Source organism: Leptosomus discolor, chromosome 7 (assembly GCF_034619465.1).
Source record: "Leptosomus discolor isolate bLepDis1 chromosome 7, bLepDis1.hap2, whole genome shotgun sequence".
In the NCBI taxonomy this organism is placed as follows: Eukaryota; Metazoa; Chordata; class Aves; order Leptosomiformes; family Leptosomidae; genus Leptosomus; species Leptosomus discolor.
In genome coordinates this window covers 5,540,835-5,567,098 of record NC_141397.1, presented here as the reverse complement: position 1 = coordinate 5,567,098, position 26,264 = coordinate 5,540,835, and the positions used below count along the sequence as shown (strand labels likewise).

General features: G+C 38.2%; 1 protein-coding gene across 1 annotated transcript in view; it reads left to right on the top strand.

Moving 5' to 3' along the window:
• The window catches only part of AGMO (alkylglycerol monooxygenase), a 193,593-nt gene that overhangs the window by 109,305 nt on the left and 58,024 nt on the right, over nt 1–26,264 (top strand). The window contains exons 11-12 of the mRNA XM_086468160.1: nt 3,585–3,667; nt 4,609–4,714. Of these exons, the coding sequence (XP_086324286.1) occupies nt 3,585–3,667; nt 4,609–4,714 (189 nt within the window). The remainder of the gene's footprint in view (nt 1–3,584; nt 3,668–4,608; nt 4,715–26,264) is intronic.

Sequence of the window (26,264 nt, the reverse complement as noted above, 5' to 3'; positions counted from 1 at the left end):
TATTGGACCGTAAGACGTTTTACAAACAGCTGGTGTTCAAAATGTTATAGTTCGACTAGGAGAGCACCTGAAGAGAAGTGGGAATAGCCTGAAAAACAGAATCTGTAAAATATGATCATACCTGGCTCAGGTAGTTATTATGCCAGAGAACCTCACGTGGCATTTTAACCATTTAAAGACAAAAGCTTGTTTACATTTGAGTTTTATTTTCCTAAATTATAAGGTTGCTTCAGTTGTTCTGATTTACTAACATACATTAAAATGTATATCTATTCCCATTTTTTGGCTGGAAATCCATGTTTAAAACTGAGGTGAAATTTATTAATTTCCTTTCAAATTCTTAATTTATGCTTTTTTTCTTCTGTGGTTAGATAAATGTGGAGAGTCAAATGATAACTCCAGGCTCCAATTTTGCACATCTTAGAGAAAAGACTTTAAGAGAAGTTTGCAAAATCACACTCTTAAGTTCTTCTATTCAGTCCTGTCTTTCTTTATGGAGAGAAAGCTGCAGTCTGAATTACAATATGACACTGTCTCTAATATCAAGCTTATCATTACTTCAAGGCCCATCAACAATGTAATAGAATAATAAAAATTATTATTGTTTCCTGAAAATATGTTCACTTTAAAAGAGTAATTTTAAATTTTTTTCCTACTCCTCTAAAAATGGCAATTAAAATATATCTTTAAGCAAAGCAAACCAAAATTGATGGAAGCTGTGAGAGAAAACACCACTAAACTAGGACCCCAGAGTGTCTCCTTTGGAGAAGCATTTCCATCATTCACTCAAATCCAGCTCATAGTGCAGGGACCAAATTTGCTAGACACTTGCAGTCTAGCTAATGGCAAGAAACAGAATCATTCAGAAAATGCTCTCTCTCCACTGATTACAGAGCAAGCTTACGTTGATAACAGGTTTTTAGACACTTCAGTAAAAGTACTTGAAGGTAGGAATGAATCAGTTTTCTGAAACTGGAATCACAAGGACGCACCCAGATGCCTAGGACTTGGTGACTGGTTATCTAATGCTAGCCAGCTCGGAAACCCTGGGAAGGCAGAAAAGTGTGAATTCATGCAGCTCTTTAAATTGGAATTTAGAGACACCCTTATTTGTTCCTATCAGGTACTGCTGGATCCATCCTGAAGACAAATATTAACATTAGTTGTCTCAGAACCATTGCAGGTTCGCTCGATGTTTGGGTTTGATGTTCCATTCTCTTTCCTGCCTAAGGGGTTTACAAAACCTTATGTTCCTTTTCTCAGAGTAGTGCCCTGCCACTGTGGGAACGTTTTTAAGGCAGTCCGTAGAAGCTAGTGCATTGCACTGGAAACACAAAGCAAAATCAGACCCACCCACCTGGCCAGAAGGACTAGGTTTAAAAAAAAGGTGTAATTGTCCAACTTAAAAGTGAGGACAGTCTCTAAGGAGGAAAGTCTTGAATTCCAGTCCTAGTTCCCTGGCAAACTCCTTTATTTGACAAGTAACAATCATTGAAAAACGTATCAAAGCAGTTCTAAGGAATTTATGGGTGAGTTCCCTTATGCCTGTGCCAAATCACGCTTTTCTTTACTCACTTCTTGAATTTTTGTATGACCCAGTTTCTACAGGAACCTGAAGTGGGAGTTGAACTTACTGTGGCTAGATGAGCCGTTAAGAACTACTCATTTCATGAAAATTAAATAAAGTCTGGGCCTGATTTTTGTAAAAAAGCTCTGTCCAAAAATTTTGTCACTTCAAAACAAATGGTTCATGTTAACAGTGGACAGTCTTTTAAACTTAGGATAGTTGTGGGATTTGGGGATTCTAGAAACAGAAGTTTTCAAAAAGAGCACCCTCCGTTGAATCTTTTATTGATGAATTTTAAAACTTGTATCTTGAATTTGCAAATGAATTCCAAGTGATACAAACCTTAATAAAGGATTAGATAGAGCACATTAGAGCATTTTTTGCTTTCTTGGCTTAAGTGGGAGTCTTAAGACGTGACTGGTATACTGAGTCCCCTCAGGGTTCAGTATCTAGCTCAGTATCCTGTCTCCTGTGATGGCCGATAGCAGACGCCCAGGGTAAGAGCATAAGAAAAGTGTAAAGAATATCCTCTCTCAAGGCCTGCAGGTAAAGAGATGATGATGGTAATCACCAGTCTGAGGTTTTGTAAGTTTATCGTAAGGAGAGGATGGAACAGGTTGGAAACCTAGCAATGCAGTAATGAGTTAGGTCTATCCTGGTATAAATCTGTGCAGCAGAGTGGCTTGACAGGTGTCATTTGTGAGAAGCGTGTTCTGGCTTGTAAACTGTCGAGGCTGCTGTGTAGCTCGCTCATTGCTGGGATTGCGCTTTCTTTGTTCGGTAACGGTTTGTTAAGGATATCTAAGTAGGTGCTTGTGATTCTTCAGTAAAACAACGGAAACCTGCCCAGCCCGAGTGTGTGGTTTGATGCGTTTTGCAAACATGGGCACTGTAAGTTCACACAGCTGTAAAACTCGAGAATATCCTCCCATGGCCTCCCACGCTCACAGATCCTTACCTTAGATCTCGTCGAGGGGTAGAGGCCACCGCCGAAGGAAGGTGGGCATGTCACTGAGTGGGATTTATGGAAATCAGGGCAGACCTTCACAGATTTTTATTTTTCCAGTGCCTGCGATCTTGAAGTGCAAGGTGCTGTTCATAAACCTTATTGCTATTGAAGCCAGAAAGGGTTCCTATAACTCAGCCAGATCCACTACTTTTGGGTTTGGGTTTTTTGTTGTTTTTTAAATGAAAAAACAAAGGCTTTTCAAAGCTAATATTTGAAAGGAAGTCAGGGAGGGAACAAGAAAACTGATGAAATATTTGATTTTCAAAGGCAGCTGTGTAGAATAGAAAAAAATGTTTAATAAATGAAAAGAAGAAGTTCAAACTTCACAATGAAAATAATTTCTGTTTTCCTGAGTTTTGCTTATATAATTTTGATGTAAATTTTGACATAAATCCTCATGCTGCTGTTCAACCAAATGCTAACACACATGTTAATGTTTAAATGTATTTTAAATCTGATTGAAATCAATGGTATGAGTTAAAGAGCTTTGCTGAATTGGGAACCAAGTGTCGAGTTGTCATGAAGGGGCAATATTAATTTTGTTTCTTCTTAAATACGGTCATATTGTCATGTCATGTGAATTCTTCTCACCAATGTATTGGTTTTGGTATCCACTGGGATTCATAGGTGACTATTTTAAAGACCTGGTAACATGAGATGAAGAAAAAGAACAGAGCTGCTGGGATTTTTTATCTAGAAGAATGTTTGTTCCCTCTTGGGTAAAGGCATAAGGGAATCAAGTGACTTTGGGAAAATGCATAGTGTAGAAGGGAGTATCTTACACAGTATTTTGGAAATACAGCATTTAGGAAACAACTATAAAGGTGGTTACTCCAGATAACTGTGCTATCCAAACCAGATATTTGTATCATAAAATTTAAAGTAACAGGTTACTTTAAAAGCGGCGCTAACGTCACTGAGTGCCGAAGTTGAAGCTACCGTTTTGTTAAAATGCAATTTCTTTTCAGAAAATTATTCTAAATTAATTCTTTGTCTTCTTTTTAACAGATGTTATCACAGGGGACTATTCTCCTGAGAATTGGCTTTATCATTCTGTCCCTGACCTCTTTTGGTCTACTCACGGAGAACAGGTAAGATACAAAACACACTTTTTTTTTTCTTCTCTCATTAGGCAATATTTATTATTATATGGAAATCTCAAATGTGTCAGAAAGTATATTGATAAAGAGATATAGATACACTCAGACGTGGATGTTGCTGTCTCTTGACTAGCAAAGAACACATGACTAGCCAGCACGTACACCCAGGAGTGTTCCCATAGCAATTATTTGCTATAGCTATATTGTCCCTTGCAGAAGATTTAGGGGTTGGGCTACTCAGGATGGTGTAGACTTAAGACTAAGTTTAATCAGTATGGATTCAGATCAAATTGGATCTTGAATGCAGCAGCCCAGTGAGACATAGAGGTAGTCCACACGGCACCGTGACCCTCCAGAAGAGTAAAGAGCAGCTACAGTTTCTTACAACGAAACTATTTGTGCTGCCGGAGCAGAAATGTGGAATAGAAACTTCCTTTGAGATTGAAGTGTCAGTTGTGCTTTGCATCTGCTGTTTGTTATGTTTTCAGAAAGGAATACCTTTCATTTGTATGGACTGAACAGTTTTTTTCAGGATAGGTAAAAAATTGTCAATATGCCAGAGATGTGTATAACCTAGGGGGTTAATAACGTGAAATAGTAATAATTTACAGAAATAGACCAATGAAAAGATTCTGACCTACGTATGTCGCAGTTTGCAGAATTTTGCTGCTGTCATTTTTGAGATCAAAAGACAATAACTATATATACATTTCTGTGAGCTCCTTTATAGTTTGTATGTGTATTCTCACCCCCAGCAAATTCAGTGTTATAAGGCCGTATAAGGTGTATACTATAAAAACTTAACTAAAAAGTTAAGAAGCTGACTTGGTATAAGTGCAGGACATCACAGACTATTTGTACGTTCCCTTTTTCGCTGAAGTTGACAAAGAAGAAAAGATTGGATGTTAATCTGAATTACTTCATGTTTCTAGGCCCAAAGCAGGAATTTTGGAAATCATCCGCTGCTTAGTCTTCATAGGCATGTACAAACTTGGCTACTTAAGGAGTCAGTTTTCTTCCTTGGGCTATGCCTATGAGGTAAGACATTTATTTTGAAATAGCTATGCTGATGACTCTCGATTTCTTTATCTTTTAGAAAAAGCAGAAACACTAAACATTTGTATTTTGCTTCCGTATTTTTTAGTATACCATTTGAGTAGAATATTGATTTTTTTCTTATCTCTTTATTTCTCACTTTTTATGGTTAACTTGTAAGAAAATTATTGGGTTTTGCTACAAAGATGCCAATTTCCATTGAAAAAAAGTCAGGAAAGTGTATATTTACCATTTCTTGCAAAAATAATGTATTAGTGGCCATATGCTTTGAAGTAAATAATAGAAATATGTTGCTGAATTTGAATTAACTTTCATGGGACAAATCTGAAAATGCCTGGGGGCTGGAAGAGTCTTAAATGTTTTGTTCTGTTCTTATACTGTAATTCAGAAACAGACTTTTACCTATTGGTAATAGATAGGGTACTGGACTAAATAGGCCTTTGGTCTGATGAAGTATGGTTGCTTTTGTGTTCTTGGGACTTATGTTTGTCCTGTTGGTGACATTTGCTTTTTAGCCTAACTTTTTCTTTGCCAGTGCAGTTGGTATTTTATAATAACTCTTTTAATATTATCTGAATTAAATAACACTGAATCATTAATGTGATTCTGATCTGGATAACATTCCAAGCTATCTAGTGCTGGTTACCAGCAGAGACAGTTATCAGCAGGGTTATGAACAGGTTGCTAGACTAGTAGAACTGTTATCAGAAAGATACCTTTTGGCTTAAAACCAGAAAAAAAGAAATAAAACAGTAGGGACTGAGACTTAAACCAAGTTCCCAATGGTTCCTTTGGCTTGAAACATCTGCAAAATTTAGAGCAACTTTCCTAATTGGAGGTTTCTGGCAGTGGTACTGATGCTCCTGCATTTCTAAGAGATCAGGCAATATGGTACTGTGGGGTTGTTTTTTTTTTTTTCTTTTGTCTTTTTACCTGGGATAGGAAACAATAACTATTAGACAATATTTAAAGCTTCATAAATGCCACTAATCAAGAAACGTTTTGATTTTTTCACCCATATTGTTAAATTGTCAAAGCTTTGGTATATAAATCAAAGAGTTCTTGAATTCCTTTGATAAGTGTCTGCCAGAACTCAGCAGCTATTTTAAATATTTTACTTGCTTAAATATCGTTTTGAAAATGTTTTTATTATTTACTGAGTAGCCTACTACACTAGATTAGCTTGAAGCAAAGAATTCTAAAATTTGGCAATTAATTCTTTAGCCCTTGAGATATAGCTTTCAGACTTGAATTATTTGGGTATTGTAACTGAAGTTGGGGAGAATTATATGTCAAAATATATACTCTCAATTAAAAAAAAAGTATCATTCATGTACTTACCGTGCTGAGGCAATTGCTGTGTGTATGCATATATAAAAGTAGCTCTTATTGAGAAACAAACAGAAATAAAATTACCACATTTTTATTTCTATTGTTTGTAGGGAACTCTACAGCTTCCAATTCTTTCATGAAGGAGAAAATGAAAATGTTCCTTACATGTATCTGTCTCTAAAATTTTAACTTTATTGCCATGTCGAGTTCTTCCCTACTGTACGTTCCTATCCTTTCTTCTGTCTATATGTTTTTCCTTTTATCCTTTATATTATACTTCTCTGTTACTCTTTTTTTAGTCCCTCATTTGGCACTGACTAGGTATTCCATTTTTAACAAGAAACAGGGGTACCTTGCTCATATTTTTTTCTTTGAAAATACGGAAAGGATATGTGTCTCACAAATCATTTGCTCCCAGTGAGACCAGAACAGGTAATGCTTCAGAGCAATGCCAATACGTCAACACTAGAGACTTACATTTTATCATAAAGCAACACGTTTGTGATATAGATAGCTTTCATGATCATAGAATCACAGAATAATTTGGGCTGGAAGGGACTTTTAAAGGCCATCTGGTCCAACCCCCCTACAGTGAGCAGGGACATCTTTAGCTGGATCAGGCTGCTCAGAGCCCCGTCCAACCTGACCTTGAATGTTTCCAGGGATGGGACTTCTACCACCTCTCTGGGCAGCCTGTGCCAGTGCCAGTGTCTCACCCTCATTGTAAAAAATTTCTTCTTGTATCTGGTGTGAATATTTGTGATGAACTTTTAAGGGTCCCCCATTTTGATATAAATGATCCAGTTCTGCTCTCAAAGCATTATACAATTTCTGGATTTATGGTAGGAATGTTCTTATGGGGGATAACATTGTTCTAATGGGATTTATGACTAAAAAATTCCAAGCAAAGTGAAACTGCCAGAGATTTGTCAATTCGCGTCGAAAAGTCTGCAAATATTCATGTTTTAGTTCAGTATTGACCTGATCATTTTGAACCATCAATACCGGAAAGCATAACAACTAACTAGCTAAATAAAAGGTTTTCTCAGAAATTAGGTCTAAAATTTGACCTAAAATTGTTTCTGTTCAACATTCAAACAGGTTATCTGTCCTTCATATAATAGTGTAGATAACTTGTGAGGCCCGTAAACATAGATCTCTCTCATAAGCAATTTTTTAAATGTTGGCTTCATATATCCTAGTAATTTTTATCCGCTTGCTTTTCAACTTCCTTTGCTCTGTTTCACTTTCAAATCCACTTACAACTTTTGAGAGGTGTAAATTAAAACATTTCTTTAATCTTTTTGTTTGCTTCATGTAAATATTCCATCTTTAACATACACCTAGATTTAGTTGACTTAGATCTTTTTAATGTTACACTTCTAATACTCATTATCTGTAATATACTTAAATAATGTGCTCCTTACATCGTCATCCTTATATGTTGCCATAAACAATTCTTTAGTAATCCAGTATTTATAAGCAATAGGCATGAATGCATGACATCATATCAAAGAATTTCTGTTGACTTAGGTTTTTTGTTCTATTAATTATGCTTTTCAGGGCACTTACTTAGGGATAATGAAAAATGAACTGCAAGAGTCATGATGGCACTACTCAGCATGTCTAGTATTTAACAAATAGTGTCCCAGCATTCTTAAGTTAATGGTGCACGTTGCAGCAGATAAGCGCGAGACTGATTTTGCCAACAGTATGTTGAATCGTTAGTGAAAAAATACGTGACTCCTGTCTGTACGTGTTTTTTTTCTGTGACTGTGTTTCATATGTTCATATTTCTCACGAATATTTTAGAACCAGCAGATAAGATTTCAGAAGTAAATAATCCTCGCAGTGCTATTTGCAGGGTACTCTAACTAGCAAAAAAAATGGTGATTTAAACTGCGAATGTTTGCATTTGGCTCATAAGAAGGTCTGACAATTATCTGAACTACTGAATGGGAGGAAGGCCGCCTGAGTGAAAACTAGAAGGAAAATACAGGGGAAGCGAGAGAAAACTTGTGGAGCAGTAAGAGGAGAGAGCAGAGGAAACAAGGAGCGAGCCTCTCCCATTTTGCCATTAAATTAGCTCAGGTGGGTGTTAAAAAAGCAGCTGACGATCGCAATTCCAGCAGAAGGAGCAGTCTTGCCCCGTGGCTCTAGCCTCTTACCCACACTATCCCCCACCTAATTGGTTTAGCCAGCTGGTCTGACTGATGCAGCCACGGATTTTTCTTCAGATAAGTGATGCAACTTGCAGTGGAGCAAGAAAGATTCCTAGAGCTGAGGCTCAGGGGAGGTGGAAGTAAAACAGAGCTGGAGGTGTGTAAGAAGGACTTCTGCTTTTACTAAAGCTGCAGTCTTAATGTGCTTGTTAACTGTGTGTCCACAGTCTAGTAAGTACAGCATTGGATCTATTGATACTTTGAGATTGTGTGTTACCAACCTTGGTTCTGTATGAAAAATAATGTTATTTTTCTGATAATTTAAAGATACTGTTCTCCCTGCTGTTGTATTTGAAGTCCTTCCAAGATATACTCCTGGTGTTCTTTCCTTCTCCAAACAAGACAATAATTTGAAGTTAACATATTTTTTAAAAGTGACCTTTTTTTTCTTATGGGAGGTGGAACAATGCCCATTTCTCAGTTTGCATTTTCTGTTCCTTGTGCTGTATGTATTTCATATGGATGGTTAGGTGAAAGAACCGGGTTTTTTTGTTTTGTGGTTTGGTTTAGGTTTTTTTTACATGAAAAGAAAAAAAAAAAAAAAGTGGAGCTGTTTGAGGAAATTTTTAGGTCTTAAGAGAATTGATTCCTGGGTGGTGGTCACTGAAAACCTTGATGATAGGAGCAGAGATATATTTGCCTGGTTGTAGAAAGTCAACTGAGGAGCTTGAGGATCTGTGCTGCCACATCCTATACTAGTTAGTTTTCTTTAGGCTGATTACTTCATGCCTGTGTAATGTGATGGTCATGTGTATTACTAAAGCCAAAGCATTTTCTGTCAGACTGGGCCTGGAGTCTCCTAACCACCTGGAGGCAGCAGAAAACATTGCTTGTGTGTTCAATTATGTGACAGTTCAGCAGGCACGATATGTAAAAATAACTCTGTGATGATGGTGCGCCTCTTCAAAGTCTTTCCATCCAACTGCTCTGGTTTGGCATCGGCCAGCATGTTCCATGAGCTGATTTTGGTCAAGCGCTGGCTGTTATTTGACAGTAGTACTAATGAGGAGCAAGTAGAAATGAGAGCCATTGACGTGTTGTTGGAACGCTTGTCTTAAATTTTTTCACCAACTCTCATAGTGGCTGCAACTCAGTACTGAGAAAGTCTCTTAATTTAAGGGACTGGGAGTGAGGAAGCTGGAGGAGGAAATACAGATGTCTGTCTTGATGTGCTTGTTTATCTTTTACCTTTATTTCAGCTAAGGCGTTGTATCTGAGAGTAAATCTCTTCACCCAGAGTCCTCTGGTGCTGCAACTTGCTGGGCTGCCTGGCTATGAAGGCATTAGCACGCAGGTATTAATTCACAGGTAGAAAGGACAAAAATTTAGGACAACTTTCACTGGGGAAAAGAGAGAAAAAGAGAGATTGTGTATATGTGTGATATTTTAAATGAATAACTACTTCTCTGTTTTATGTGGGCATGTGGTGCGTTAGAAAGGTTACCAGTTTTGGAAGATAGATAAAATACTGTGCTGCAGGGTATAATTCAGCCCTTAACTAGTGAAGGCAGAAATGAACTTCGTTATGGTCAAATTGTTTGTTTAGTCCTCCAGAGTATATCTAAACTTGGTAGATGCAGCTGTTCCAAACACTTTTGGAGACAGTACTCTATACCAAACGGACTGCTTCTCTGATCTTTGATGCAATTCTGGTACTTCTTAAGAGTGTGTTGGCTAATTTGTCTGGATAAAATGTATAATATCTCTTTATTAAAGAACTGATTTGCACTGTATTCTATGTTCCACAGCAGTCCCTCTTAACGTGATATATTACCGCACTACTTACTTCTCCTTTCATCGTACAAAGACTTGCTGTTACCACACTTGTTTCTCGGTGTAATTTACCAGCGTTGGAATACTGACTTATGAGTACTGACTTTAAACAAACATTTACTCATAAGAACTTATTTCCACATCAACGATAGTTTTCTGCTCTGTGGCATTTTTCCTTGGTCCCTCGTTATGATCATCTGTGCCACATTTCAAAGAGCAGCGTATCCCATATTTGGTTTCCATTAAGGTGAAAGCTCCGTGCCCTGTGCTGTGATTTACGACCTCAGCATTTATGCAGTCTCTGTGCCCTAACTAGATTGGCTGGTGTATTTGAAATGTATTTTCGAAATGAAGCTGGGGATGGAAGGAAATTCTACTGCCTTATGATAAAAAGCCTTGTCAACACACATGGAATTAAACAAACACGGGTTGTAATCTGTATTTTCTATGTTGGCTTCATTCAGAAAAGTCCGCAGTGTATCCCAGGGACTGGACTTTTAATACTCTTGACAACTGCCCAAAGGGGAATAATGTCCCTTAGAAAAAGTCACAGTAAAATCTGGCAGTAGATTAAGTTAGTTTCCACTTAGGTGTGACAGCAGAGTCATTACTGATTTTAGACTTAGCCAGTTTGAGAGTCGGCTTCACCACCATCAACTAAAGACTATGATGTATAGTTCCAGATGCTCTGGCCAATTGACCGTAAAATTGCTCCGCATTTCTGGCAGAGCGGCCAAGCTGGAGCTTTTAAAATCTCCACTCCCCGAGCTCAACACCCTCCCCCCTCTGCTTAAAAGCTGCTCATTATTCTTCTTCTGCCTGCTGATCTTAGCAAAAGAAAAACTTCTGGAATCAATTAGAAGTGTCTGCACTTGATGAGATTTGCACGTGAGTTCGGAATTGCGAGGCTTTGATAGTGTCAGCCAACAGCTGCAGTTTCAGGTGGTAAAATGGGGGAAGGAATTTTCCAGGGTTTATTTACAATCATAAAATAAAACAAAAATCAAGACAAGTTGGAAACCATCTAATGTGTCGATAAAGTGAAGCCTGAATTGGGTTATATATTTATTTTGTCTGAAAAAAAGTCAACTGGTGGTTTATTATCAGGATCTTTTCAATTACCTTGCAATTATTAGGCTGTATAGAGTGGTTGTAATAAAAATGCAAGGTATGGTCTGCTTGCTGTAGTTTTAACTATGAAAGAGGCATCTGCTATTACTTTTGTCACTTTAATTGCTTGACAAGACAAGGAGGTAGTCATACTTAATAGAAATCAGAAGCATGCAGTCAAAGATGAAGCAAAGGTGGTACTCTGAAGACAGAAAATACATATGCACGTATACTGTCTGAAATTTTGTGTTTTGCTCTGTCAGCACTCACATTGATAATTGTAAAGTTTATTTTCTGGCCCTTCTTAGCCCGAAGCAGTCAGCAATTGGCTTGTATCTGTGTGCAAAGTTTGCATTTTAAAGATAACAGCCATGCCAAATGAAATTATTGATGTTCAGTTATACAACTGAGGATGTCTGTGTAAAAACGAAATTGTGCCATTTTACACACGTTACTAATTTGCATTGCAGCTTGGTTTGGTTCATAAGTCAAAGCATAATTTTTCTAAAAGCCAGTAATGCTACAAACCCCATTAAACTGCATTCTTTTCTACATCATAATAACACATGGATAATAATAGAAATCTCCATACCAGCGAATTGCTTCACTGATATTAATCGCTGGTGACAACTGAGATATTCCACATGGGTGGATGTTTCTGTCTGTGTAATGGCAGTTCCAGTACCAGAATATTAACTGCCTGGGTTTTTTTGTCAATGTGCAAATGCATATATTTATTTCATACCTGGATTTCTTCTGCAGGGGCAGTACTGTTAGGAACACTACTGTGTAGAGTAATTTTTAATTTATGTTTTTTCCCTCACTTTAAATAGCTTCAGCACTTTTAGTAAAGAGAGAATGCCTTGTTTGCAGCATTAGTCATCTGCGTGAGCACAGAGGCACTTCTACATCACAACACAAGCAGTGCTGGGGTACGCTGGAGCGAGAGGCAGGCGTACAGGCAGACCCCGCGCCGTTTGGATTCTCTAGGAGAGATGCAAAGGCAGTTGGAGCAGACTCGTGATTCCTATGCTTGAGAGAGCCCGTCCTTACTGATCGGTCTACACCCTTGTGCATTCTACGTTCAAAGTCAGTGTAAAGGTCTAGCGTGAAGCACATCGTCATCTCTGAGTCGAAGGCAAGGGTGAGATGAGTGATTGCTGCATCCTGAATGAAAGACTTACTGGCTGAGGTTTCCCTTCCACACACATGGCATGGGGAGAAGCAGAATTTACCTGCTGTATCCATCAGGCTCTGTCCCCCAGCCGCGCTGAGCACCCCGGAGCGGGGAGCCTTCCAGCCCCGCCGTGCTCGGCCGCTGCTTGCGTGGGCTCTGTGGCCAAGCTGTCTTTGGCTTATCAAGCTCAAGGGTTTATTAGGGCAACCTGATCACCAAAATCTGTAGACTTCTTTCCAAAATCAGGTAGGCTGCCACCAAAACTGTTGCAACTGGCAGGTGGAAATTGTCCTGATCTTAAAGAGAGGAGAGCTGTGCGTTCCCAAGACGAAGCAAGCAGATGGGTTAGTTTGAATTTTATCCTCAACATGACAGGCAGAGGGATTGAATTAGCTTTTAGGAGATGACAGCTTTAATTAAGCCAGCTATTTCTGATGTGGAAGAAATCTGGGTTTGGCAGATACAAGGTGACCACAAAGAACCAGCTTAGTATTTAAAGCATTTTGGATGTTTTTGTCGCTCACAAGATTTAAACGGAGAAAACCCAAATTTAGAAAAGGCCTACAGTCCGGGGTTACTCGACTTCTACATCTTGCAAGGGAAATGGAGGTACAAGATTCTTCTTCCTGTCAATGTCCCTTCCCACTTCTGTAACAGTGAGCAGAACATGGCAGCTGTGAAAACTTAGCGTTTCTGGAACAGAATGTCTGTGTAGGACCCACAGAATTGAGCTGTAACATAGGCCATTGGAAAACCAACCCAATACCTGTATTTAGGAAAGCAGAAATTAACTCAAAATATTCTATAATACATTGTATTCGGGGAAAAAAAAAAAAAAAATCTGTCTATTTTTTTCAGAATCTTCTTAGGAACAGCAAAGAAAGGAAAGCGCAGTAAAAGTCGAGCCTCTGTTTTTCTACTGGCAACACCTGAAATAACCACAGAGACTGAAAACTAGTCCATGACATCTGGGCAGTTGCATGCTAAATTCTAACCAGCCAGTGCCTCTTGTCTAAAGTGGGCGATAGATCAGTAAGACAAAATCAAGCCATTATCTGCGCTGTGATTTATTTTTTTTTATTACTGCCTTGTTATAACATTCCTTTGTACAAGTTCTGTTTTCTGTGATGCTTAGAGTCAGGGAATACAGAGAAGGCAACAATGCTGTATTTATTTTTATATTTGGGTATTACGCAAGGCAAAGAGAATGTTTTAAAATATCCTTCTCCTGCCAATGCCAAATAAAAATTGCCTGATGAAAGAAGATTAGCAAATGCTATGTTTAACAACTGATTCCCAAATGCAGAACACACAAAACACTTTGTATGTTTAAAAGTTGGAAATAGGTGTTATGGGAAAAAAAGTACGTGTAAAGCTCTAGTTATCACTTGAATCTAAGTCAAAATAATGCAGCAACCCCCTATGGAGTCTGGGAGCGATCACATCTGTCCTGACAAAATTTGTTTGGTTTATCTTCATATGGAGCCCACGAAATGCCTGGAATAGGTTGTTTATCGTGCCGATTGGAAACTAATATACAGTCAAAAATGCCTGGTTTTAGTTTGAACATTTTAGATTTTATGGAGAAAAGGATGCTGTATTTTGTCCTTAGCTATTACCTGAATTCATTACACATCGGCATATGACTATAAATCTCATAATATATTTATTTCTCTTCTTGTTGGTTTCATGTAAGTTGGCTACAAAGAACGGTCAGATATTAGGAAACAGTTAAGTGCTGGTTAAGCAGACTGTTAAGGAGAATCTGGCCATTAACTGCATTGGTTTATAGCTACATGTCTCCATACCTATCTCCACTTCCCTTTGTCTGCTGACAATCTAGTTAATTATAACATCTTAGGGCAGGAACTTGCCTTTGTGCATACAGAAAAGGGCCTACCCCACTTCTGTGCACTAGGTAAGCAGTGAATAGAGCCATTGTTAAATTCTTGACTTTCAAGTGAAGCCTATTAGACAGTTGCCTTGTTTAGAAAATTTTTTTTTATGTATACATATTTTTTTTAAGTTCTCTGTTGTCTTCAGCTCAGTACATTCTAGCACAGTACAGGATGCTTTCAGGAGTCTAATTCTGATGTCTTGGTGGCCGTCTTTGCTTTTAGTGAAGGTGTTGGCATAGACTGAGTCCATTCCAAATATATCCTCCCTACTACATGTATGGACGATAGTTAGCTTCTGGGGTTATCTAAGGCTTATTAAAATACATCCCCAGACCATAAAATGTGTAGAAAGCAGGAATTCAACATTCAGACTTGTAAATTGGTCCTGAAAGTGTGTCACCAAGATATCAACAACTGAGAAGAGCTTTATAAAGTTTAAAAATTAGGGTACAACTGGCTAGAATTTGCCATGTCCTCTGGATAGAATTCTATAATGTGCCTTTGGCTGACCAGAAAAAAAAAAGCATATGTTTTTATGTGTTTATATTTTTAAGAGCACTGAAAAATTTGAGACTTCTAAATAAAAGGATCCGATTTTTAACTTCCCTTTCTCCCTCTCTTCCTTTCTCCTTCACTTCACTTCTATTACTTTTGCTTTTTTTTTTTTTTTTCTTTCTATGTGTGAAAAAGGAAAAGATACTAAAAGGAAATGAAGATTAATATGAGGACTTGCATAAAGGAATTAATTTTAAAACATGAAAAATAAAAAGAAAAACAGAACTATTACTCATGGAGAATTTCCAAAAAGAACAATTTTAACCAGTTTTAGCAATTGTGTATTTGTATCCTAGGCCAAGATTCCTGATCAAATCTATATGCCCCAGGCAGAATTGTTCATACCTTCTTACGGCCCTCCATCTGTAGCTACACGGTAGTGAACATGTTTTGTCCTGTCCCTGTGCTGAATGTTTGATTTGGTCAGTAAAGACTCACGGGTCTGCTGGAGTCTCAAACGCCATTGCTCAGTGTGCCCTGCCCTGTTTTGGTAAGTAAGAGAGAGCTATAGGAACACTTTATTTTCTGGTTCGCTAACCAAATAAAAATAAAGTAAAACCTACAAAATAAATTGAGATCCATGAAAACTGGAAATCTTTTCAGTTCTGTTGCAAAATGCAAGACAAACACAAACAAGTGGGAGGTTGTAGGTGGGTAATTAGGATGTTTCATTCTACTTGGGCTAATACTTTTATTTCACTGTACAGTTGGTTCCCTCCCGACCCCCACCTATTGTGAAATAAGACCAGTCCAATGCCAGAAGAAAGTATTGCCTGAAACAAAAACGTCTCATTCAAACTTCTCCATTTAAAATGAAATCAAAAGTCTTCAGCTTGCTGTAAGTTCGCTAATCTTGAAATGACATGTTTCAAGGAATAAATTGATACTCCCAAGAGCAGAGAGAGATTAGGGAGTGTTTTGTCTGAGTGGCTATATGAGGATCTTGCTGTTGAAGTAAGAAGCTTTCCATTAGCAGAGGGAAACTGGATAGTAAAAGAAGCGAACACTGTCTAGTTTTAACACAGTCCTTGGTACAATATTAGTGCCTGAGACTCAGATCAGCTTTTTCACACCCTGATTTCTTTTTTTTTCTCTTGTATGTTACTGAAGGGTAGCTCACCTGAAACAGATAGGTAATTCTAGGGTGGTAAATTCTCAGTAGAGGCTCCATGAAGGTCTTCAAAAATACCTTTTGTGGCTTGAAGGTGAGCTGGGTTCATCTATGCAGGGTAGGGGAAGTGTCTCTGGTTTCCATGTATGTGTGGTGTACAGCTATCCATGAATTATATCAAAAAAAAAAAAAAAAAAAAAAGAAATAAATTTAATATCATGGCATTTTCCTATATAACTTTATTTCCCACTGTAATGTCAATTTATACAGTGTTACTCTGATTAAGAACAGTGATAGAACAAATACGGTTTCATGGCCTTAATTCTTATATAAATTGATGCCATCTTAACTTGATGTTTTTGAGTATCTTACTGGACTTTTTATCACCTTCTAAGTATTTACTAATTTCTGCCAAGTTCTTATAAAAAGTCTCAATCTACTAGGTGAATCAAATCTGCTCCTTCCAGCGATATAGACCTGACAATTCCAGTCCTGGCTAGTGGAGAGTTAAGAAAGAGGGGAAAAAAGGATCTTTAGTGGATCCAGGTTTGGTTTTTTTTTTGGCTTTGTAAACTCTGTGGCTTTCAGAACTTATTAGCATCAAATAAAAATCAAAAGCATCAGATTGCAAAACTAACAAAAATAATAGCTGTGAAAGCAGCATGCAAGCAAAACTGGTCCATTTTTCCTGGACAGTCCACGTAAAATCTGCCCAACCAACTACTTCACGTCCTCTGCTGGTTTATTTTGATCTTTGTGGAGATCGAATAACGTGGGCTTCATGATTTTATTTTGCTTCATAATGTGTAATAATCCATACTATTAAACTCAACTGAAAAGCATATTGCAACTGTAAAATCTGCATGTGTCAGGCTGTGCATATTTGGGCATATATGCCAGTCATTTCAGAGAACCCATAATACATTTGGCAGCAGAGGTTCTGCTTTTCGGACCTGTTCGTGTGAGGACAAATGTTTGCCTGTCGGCTTAGATGGACTCTTTAGAATGCAAATCATCTTTGGAAAATGGTAGTTGAAAGGACACTGTGGTATTGGCTTGATCGCTAAGAAACTGAAGCTATGCTTAATACCTTTCAAAAGAAATATAAGTAGGTCTTCTGCTGAATGTCGATCTGTTTGATGGTAAACGCAGCCAAGGTGCGGTCTTCTTTGGGGGAAGGACTTGGAAATTGCTGACTGTCAAGTGTGTTATCAAGTGCAACGTTCTTCTTTGTTGGTGCATATTCAAGTATTAGCCAGGTTAAAAGTGGAGTGGAAGGAAACGGCATGGGGGGGAAGGCAGCCACAACAGACCCTCTCCAGTCCATGCAGGGCACAGCTGGTCCAAAGGGTACCCACGATGATCTGGGAGAGAGTCAGGGGAAGGATGGCGAGTAGGGAGGATCTGTACATTCTCCCAAACTCCTTTTATTACTTCCTTTGTGAAGGAACTGAATGATAAGAAGTTGCTTCTGTGATCCCACCCTTGCAATACTGTAAAATCCAAGCTTTACAGGGAGAGTGGGAAATGAGAGAGGAGCCTTGGGTTTATACAGCATTATCTGCATAGCTTATATTACATCCTTCCAGCCCAGCTGCCCTGATTTCTAAAGTATTTAGTCATGTCCTTGCAGACAGATTATCTCTTTGTAGTTTGGGGACAAGGCTGAGCAACCGCGGCTGGATATACTATAGGCATATGCTAATCTTATTTCCCCAGTGCTCGTGAGTTCCTGAATCAGTGATTTAAACCTAAATGTGATGCTGGATTGTTTTGTCCCGAACTGCAGAGGAGACATTGCTATTGTTCGTATTCATTAGCAGAGGTTTTCTGCCTTGAAATTTGAATGAAGTCATCAGAACTGGAGGTTCAGCTAGTGTTGTACTAATGCCAGGCAAGAATGGTGTATGACTTTTCTCCACCATCGTTTCCCTATTACGGTTAATGCAGTCCATCTTACTGAAACCAAAAAGCTATTGCCAGTACACCTCTTAAATTATTCTCAAGCTGCCAGCTGTGCCATTTGACTTTGATCCTTTCTTTCATGGTAATTGTCATGCTGAAATGTAAAACTAAAATATATTCTGCACCAAGTGCCACCTTTTCATACTTTCGGAGGATATTTGTCTTCATGAGATTTCTGCAGATTTTACGTGCTATTAATGGTCTGCTGTATGTGCTATTGCTGCCATCAAGTGTAATTATATAATTATGCATGTGTAACTGTTCATGTACAGTAATGTTTAAGGAATGCCAGCTCTCTGGAGCTCGTTCTCATCCAGCGTTTTCATACTGCTCAGCTTAAAAGTAACACCTAGCGTTACGTGAAACGGAGGAAACGCATTGTTGTTTTGATTTTAATGGGAGCTAAAAAAATGAAAGATTCTTGTTGAATATGCGCTTTGAACTATGTTGCTGAACAGAAGAATTGCCTTGTTATTAGTTGAAATTTGGTAGTTTAGTGACTTGCTTTCCTGTTTTGTTTTGCTCTCACTGTTAAGATAATTGAGGAAAAACTGTGGAGTCATCAATGTAAATAAATCCCTCTATTAACATAATTATATTCACCTTGCAGGTGTTATTGCATGCCAAGAAAAAGAACTCTGAAATATTCTTCTGGCCAGTCTGGTTTAAAAAATATGCTTTCCAAATATGAAAACTGATATTATTTCTGATTCAAAGTATCTAGAGAGGAAAATGATTTTTGACTGTTTATTTAGTGCTTCAGGGGTGTCATTGTTAAGATTTGGGTGGGTTTGACCTTTGCTGTGCTAAGGAGGTCCTGAAGCACCTTGCTGTCCATTCTCTCTACAATAGCACATTGGTGTTTTAATGCAGTGATGAGGGGCTGACTGCAAGTAGCAAAATACTTCATCAGTACAATCCCTGTTTGCAGTGTTCTGCTTAAGAGCAAGTATTTCCTTTATTAACCCTAAGTCAAACTAGTTGGCATCCAGGTATTCTAACAGTTGTTTGAGGTACTGTCAAGTCCCAGAACAAAATTCTATGAAAACTGAGCATTATGGTAATAGGAGCCAACAGAATTAGCACAGGGAAGAGAGAGATATGCTGAAAAGATCCTTAAAATGTTGAAAATTAGCTTACTTTTGAAAAGGGAGCCAAAGGAAATGTACATAGAGAGGAATGACACAGCCAAAGGGACGGTCGAGACCCCTGTTTATTTCAGTAGTGTTCTGAGTGGACATCAGCGAGGTATAAAGGCTTTGGCAGAGAGAATTGCTATCTCGGAGATATGGCAAGAGGAGGGCCTGGATGAGAATCCTTGTTGCATGAATGAATAAGACTGATTATCTCAGGTGTGTTGTTAGGAAAGAATCTGCGTGTGTGGGTATGGGGAATCTCAGGAGAGGTGGGAATCGAAGATGATATATAAACAGTGGTGATGATATCTAGAGTTATAGGGGAAGGAGGGAGAATAGAGTTGGAAACAGAGGAGAGAAATAATTTAAAGTATTCAACCTAAGCTGACAGACACGCAGTGATATTGGGAAGGCTGCAGTTGAGTTGCCAGGGGAAGAGGGATGAGACTTGGAGAGCGGGATCTGCACAGAGATGACAGAACTTGTGCAGGGGTAATAATTTCTAGAGGAGTACAAAAGCAGAACAAAGACAGAACTTGCGTGAAAACTTGGTGTATCTGAGCTGTACATGATGGCATAAAATCAATGTATCTACTGAGCCCCACATAATGACATAAAATAAATGTCATTGGTACAAGATCTACGCAATAGATATTTTGAGTAAAAGAAAAAATGAGGTGAGACTTTTTGGTTTTTTGAGCACATGAAAATGAAGTTTTCTGGCAAGTGGACCCAATGTGATCCCTGGTCATGCTGCAATAGAGTGCTCTAATACTAATATGAACAGACTTTACTGTTGTTGGAGAGAATTGACTGAGGATTCATCTGTGACGTAGCAGTTGTTCAACCACCAATGTCTTCTGCGAAAGTGGGAATAAACTGAAGTAGTGTTGAGAATACAATAAACGATGTTTGTGACAAAGCAATAGCCTGAAGAATTAGAGATCAGGGTGCTAAAAAGGAGTTAAATCTGTGCCATTAGCTGTCCTGGCTGGTGCACACAAGAACGTGTAGACACTTGCCCTTAACCTGGGCAAAACTTCATTTATTAGTTCTCTTCATATGAAAAAGGACCCTCTAAAATAAACCCTAGTATTTACAAACATTTCCTGAAAGAAGGAAAGAGCAAACCCCATAGAAAATCTGAAGCAATATATGAGCAAAAATAAAGATTTCAGGGGAGAGCTTCAAATAACTGAAGTGCTAGTGAGACACAAGGACACTGGAAGACTTTATGGCGGGGGAAGTGAGGAAAAATGAAGTGATGAAATTGGGTGAAAGGATATAATAGAAGGGAAGGAAGGTGAAGAGAAAGCACTCTGATTTGTCAGGGAAATGGGAAAATGTTATGGAAAAAAATACTATTGCTAAATGGCATTGCTGTCGCATGTTTCTAAGAATCAAACGTTAATAGCTATTCACTGGATTGTTCTTATGTGGTTCTAATAGGTGAAAATAGTCGTCAAATTAAATCGGCAGAAAAACCACTTAGGAAGTTTCATAACGGCAAGTTTGGTGCAGTTTTGAAAAAAGTAAATAGCATTCTGAAGTGAGATAATCCGAGTTAGTGGCTTTTTCTAAACGAGAGGGAACGAAGATGTATGGCAGGCATTTATGGTGAAAGTGGTACATGCTCCCTTCTAAAATGCTTCGAATTTTTTTTAACAACTGTAACTCGGTGCATGATTTGGGACTATTCTGGGGGATCTACCATGCCTGAGGGAATGGCTCTGAAGTTTCACTATGAGAAATATAGAGATAGTATAATTATTTTTGCATTAAATTAATGCAAAAAAATAATTTTTGCATTAATTTAATAAATTTTCAGAAGTAGAAGGCATTATACATGACTTACATTTAAATAGATTATAGAACCCAGCTGAGAAGTGATTCGCTTCTTGAAAAGCGGTGCAAGCAGGAAAAGACTTAGATGATTATAACATCTACTGTGAAGTTTTGCATGTGATATTACTATTTAAAATAGCCATAGTACGTACTTTGTGAGTTAGTGAAAAACATAACTTGGAAACGTTTGCATCTGACAGCGATCTATTTTAAGGAAAAGAAGAATATTGTTTAGGTGCTAGTGAGAAGTGTGAATATTGTGATTGGCTACTGCACAGAAACTTGCAGACAGGTAATATGTGGAGAGCAAATGAATTGCTACTGTGTAAGCTTAAAACTGTAGATGCAAAAGCTAAAATAATATTTACCTATACATGGTATAATGAATCTTTATTGGCAACTGGTATTCACAGACTGTTTGAAAGGTGGTATTGGCCAGACACAAGTTATTTGGCAGAGATCTGGCCTAGTATATATTTGCAGAGCCTGTCTGCATAAAGATGCTGGCAGATTTACCCTGATTTCTATTCCAGGTGACAAATTTCTGTCCAAGCATATGAGTGATCAAATATTTTCCACTGGAATCTGGGCACTGTAAAATTTCTGAAGCCGAGTAGAAAAATTGCAGGATTTGCTTAAACTATAATAGCCTCTGCATACCAGTGTGACGGCAAAATATTTCCACTTGGACAACACCAGGGCAAACTGCACTGAATTGAGCTAAACATTTTTCTGGAAGACTGATGGTATTTTGTTGCCACTCGTCAATGGCATCTTCTCTTAACCTAGAAGCTGTGATCACCGTAGTCTTCAGTTAATTTCTGCAGGAGAATGAACCAACGGCACTGGAAAGTACTAACTTTATCTACCAAAGCAAAGAACTCAGTCCAAACCAGATGAATACTGTACCATAACCACATTAGCTTAATTTTTTCCGATGCAAAGCCAATTAAGACATAGAAGAGTTTCCATTAGTTTATTTGTCTTTCCTGGAGCAATTACAGTTGCTAAACTTTCCTGAACTGTACAAATGTGGAGTCTCCCCTTGTGACAGGTTGTTTAAATTTATAACTAAAGCTAGCATTTCCATCTCCAATAAAAGCCAAACAGACATTTAATTATGGTGCGTGACATTTCTGACTAAAATAGAGCCAACAGAGCCTGTCAGACAGCCCTCATTGTTCATGATTTTTGAACAAATTGGGGATCTGTGCATTTATAGCCAGGTTTTTCTCTCCTATTGTTTAAAATAGCACACATGGAAAACACGCCATGGGTGTGTTGTAATTCAGCTTTAATGATGTAACACTTGGTTTCAGTCAATTGTTGGAGGATTGCAGTAACACTGGTTTAGTGCTTCAGACATTGCATGTTCCTTAGCAATTATAGTCCAGCTTTCAATAATGGCTGTTGGCGGGATATCCACGAGTGAAGTCATAGCAATTTTGAAAAAGAGCTAATAAAAATACACCTGCCTTGTAGTGGAAAACGAGCCTTTAATATCTTTGCTTTGAAGTTGAGTGAAGCCCACAGCATTAACTAACAGATACCAGTATTATGATGCAGTAATCCACTCCCCCAGGGGAAGTCCGGGGATTGAAGTATGAAAGGCTACTATTTTCTAGTCACATATTTTTTAGTCACCATAACATCATGAAGGAAGAATGGGAATAACGAGGTGATAACAAAAACTGGAAGGGATGTTAGCTGTGAAGTTAGGAGTATGCAAAGCCATCACAAACCATACTTCAGGGATGCTACAGCTTAAGTGATGTATAATGAGTCAGTTGTTAGTTTTAATACTATTCATTACTTAAATACATCCAAATCCACTTTTTGTTAGGGCAATATATGGAATATTAAAACAGTGTTTAAGAAAAAGAGGGAGAAATTTTTTTTTTTTTTTTCACACAACTTCTCAGCTTTCTGTTCTGGATCAGTTTAGCTTTTGACAACATTTTTCACAGCCACTGAATATTTGCGGCCATTAATAATCCTCAGTTGGTTTTCTTCACCAAAAGATCTAGGGTGGATTCCTTTTGCTAAATTCTCTTTTATATTCTCTCCTGATATACTTCGTATGTTTGAATTCTTTTTCATTCTAGGAAGCATGTGTGCTTACGTCTTTGTGGCATATACAGTCAAGTTACGTGTCTGTCTAGGGCAGTCCAGGGTGCAGTAGTTATATGCAGTTACAAAGTTCTGTTCGGAAAAGCTGTAACAAAACATATTTTCAATAAAAATGGTGGGGAAAAAATCCAACCTCTTTAACTACTTCTGAAATGAGAATAGGAACTTGGAGGATCCATTGCTGCCTATTGCTAAATTAGTGACTGCTTAGGCAAATGACAGAATCTTTCTCTGTGTTGGTTAAACTGAGTGGAAAATGCATCCAAGAGTGCCCACATTGTAATGCGTTTATTAGGTATGATTACTGTGTTTGTAAAGAGCCTCTAGAATTACATTATAAATGGCTTTAAGCAATTGGAAGTTACACTGTCGAAGGAAATATAGCTCCCTGCCTTCTTATTTTTGTTCTGCACACCGCTTCATTGTCTGTTGTGGCACGCTTCTCCCATCATGGAGACAGCGGTGCTCGGTTTACTGTGGTGAGCATGCCTGAAGAAACTTCGAGGCAGGAATGTAGAATTCGAGCTCAGCTTAGGCTCGCAGTTGTTCTGTGTGATATGTTATGCAGCTATTTCGCAATCGCTGCCGTTGCAATGAAGGTTCAAAATGCAAAAAAAAAAAATTGCACGGGTATATACTCAAATGGGCCTCTTATCATAGTAGGAGGAGAGCGGAAAATAAAGTGGTTGGTGTAGTCTTAGCCCCACAAGATTAATCTGGCAATTGGCAGAGCTACTTCTGTATTAATCACTAGAGATAATTTATGGAAAAGAGATCTAAACCATTTCTGTCAGGAATTTGTCTGCAACCCAAGTCAGCCCAGGAACCCACAGGATACAAATCCTCCATGTAGGCCTTCGGTTTCAGCTGCGGTTAGAGGCTCCTCTTCTTAAAACAACCAATGGCTAGATGCTGCCTCTCTCCTCCTCATCCTCACCCCCACCAACATAGTAGGGTCCTCTAAGTGGAGAGGTGAAAGATAAAGGGCGCTTAACCCCATGCTGGCCTGATCAAACACCATTCCCTGCTAACACAGGAAGAAACATTCATCAAAGGGGTATCACTTGAGTATGATCCTACAGAGACATGCACACATGCTTAACTTCACGTTAATGGGAATATTTAGGTGCATGAAGTTAAGCATGTGTTTTAAATCTTTGCTGGGTTGTAGTCTCTATTTTCCTTTCCACTAACCTGAGCCTTTACGTGAGGCGGTTACCTTAGTGGTCTGAAATGCTGAAAATTCTGTCTATGGAGAAGGTTTTATATGTCTGAATTCACTTATTGATCTTCCCTAGTTGCCATGGGATTTTAATTTTATTATGTCTGTGTTTTCTGTTTTTGTTTAGGGTTAGTAGCACCTTTTTACAAATTTCAAATGGCTTTGTATAACTTGCTGCTTTTTCACAGCAAGTATTGTATAATGACTTTTCAAATAAAAATCCAAATAATTCTTGGTTTATATAAAAAAAATCTGTTAATAATGATACACTCTTCTACCTTTTGTACTCTCTTTAACACTCTGACTGTCTCTCAGCATTGCTATACAATAACTAAGGGAATTATCTATTTTACTGATTTCTGTTGTATCGTTTTGGGAGTGAGCTTGTGCTGGGGTTGGAAGATTTCCTGTTCAGCATTCAATTTAGTAAAAAAAAATGTAGAGAAATGCTGAATCAGAGAAAAATATTTAGGCTCTGGAAATAGGAAGAAACATAGTGAGCTTTTAAGGTATTACAGAGTTCAGACGCAGTGTACACTCTGTCTTGAGTGCTAGTCACAAGGATTTTGTTGTGCTGGGTAAACCAGATATATCAGGAAGCTGATCCGTCACAGTTCTTACAAACTTCATAGTACTGTCACTACATATTTTACTGCTGTTCTTTTCTTTGTAGAATTCAAGTGTGTAATTTGCATCATTACTCTGAAAGTAAATTGCTATTGAGTCTTGACACCTGCCAGCACTGGTATTCATTTCAAGCTGTAAAGCACTACTTTGAAATAAGTATTGGGAAACTCATTAAATGTTGTCAGCTGTAACATCCGTGTTAGCATAAAATAATATAGCTAAGTATTTCTGGATTCTGTTTTCTACTAAAAAAAAATGAACAAACTCTTTGTGAACACTTTTCTATACTTTAAAAGTATTTTCTAAAGCTAAGTCCCCATTTTTTTTATCAGTTTTATACACACACTATTTTCCCCATGTTTTTCTATAGGAGAAGCATGTCCAGTTTCTGGTTTTATACTTAGAAAGTTCAACATCCAATTAAAGGATTAAATGGGCCAAGTCTTGACAAGAACTCTGAAAGCTGAAATTCCCCTAGCCTCTGTTATTTCCAAATTCAGACAAAATCTAAATTTCACCAAAGTTAGAGACTGCATAGTGCTTAAAGTCAGCGGAGCCTAGGTTCTGTCCCTCGCTGGTCCTGGATGACTCCCAGTCATTTCAGAGGAGTGGAGTGTAAATACCCAAGGAAATATTTTTCTTGTTATTTTAGGGGTTGTATTAGTGCTTAATGATCATTTCTGCCTTACTCGTTTCTAACAGGAATCTTCCTTGCCTCGTGAAGCATATTCATCTGCTCCATCTTTAGGCAGACCGTCTAACTGGCTTTAGTGAATCTGGACTGAGATGTGTCATAATGAAAATTACCCCTACAAATGCAATGTATTAAGCCGAGGGTGTTTGTAATCACACATATTTGGCAGATGATTTCAGCTGGAAAGTGTATATGAATTAGTATTAATTTCCTGAGGTGTTGATAGACTTATTTTTCAGAAGGTCAAAGGGAGAATGTGAGAGGAAGAAAAACACTGTTATCATTAGCTTGATGTGCCCTTCATCATGCAGTCCCACAAACCACAGTTGCCAAGCCAGTTCAAAGAAAGATACTGAAATATGTGTTTTCCCCCAAAGGGAACAAACTACAACATAATAACACCTGCTAGATAACTTGTGATCATCCCACTCTTTTCTTAAACTTCTACCAACTCCAATCCTAGTGAGTTCAAAATTCTTGTCTTAATCTTCAGATCTTCCATACAAATTCTCCCTCTCCTACTCCATGCTCCTGACTGCCTGGTGTTAGTCTCCCCTCACCTCCCATTTCGTCAGGGAGGTTGATCTTGAGCCTGTTCCTGGTTGTTGAAGTGTTCATTCTACCTGGTGACTCCTCTCTTTCATTGAACTGATTTTGTAACTTACTATTTACTAGTGTCTCCCTTAAATCTTTTCTCAGGATCTGCTTCCTTCTGGGCTCCTGAAAGAAAAGAGC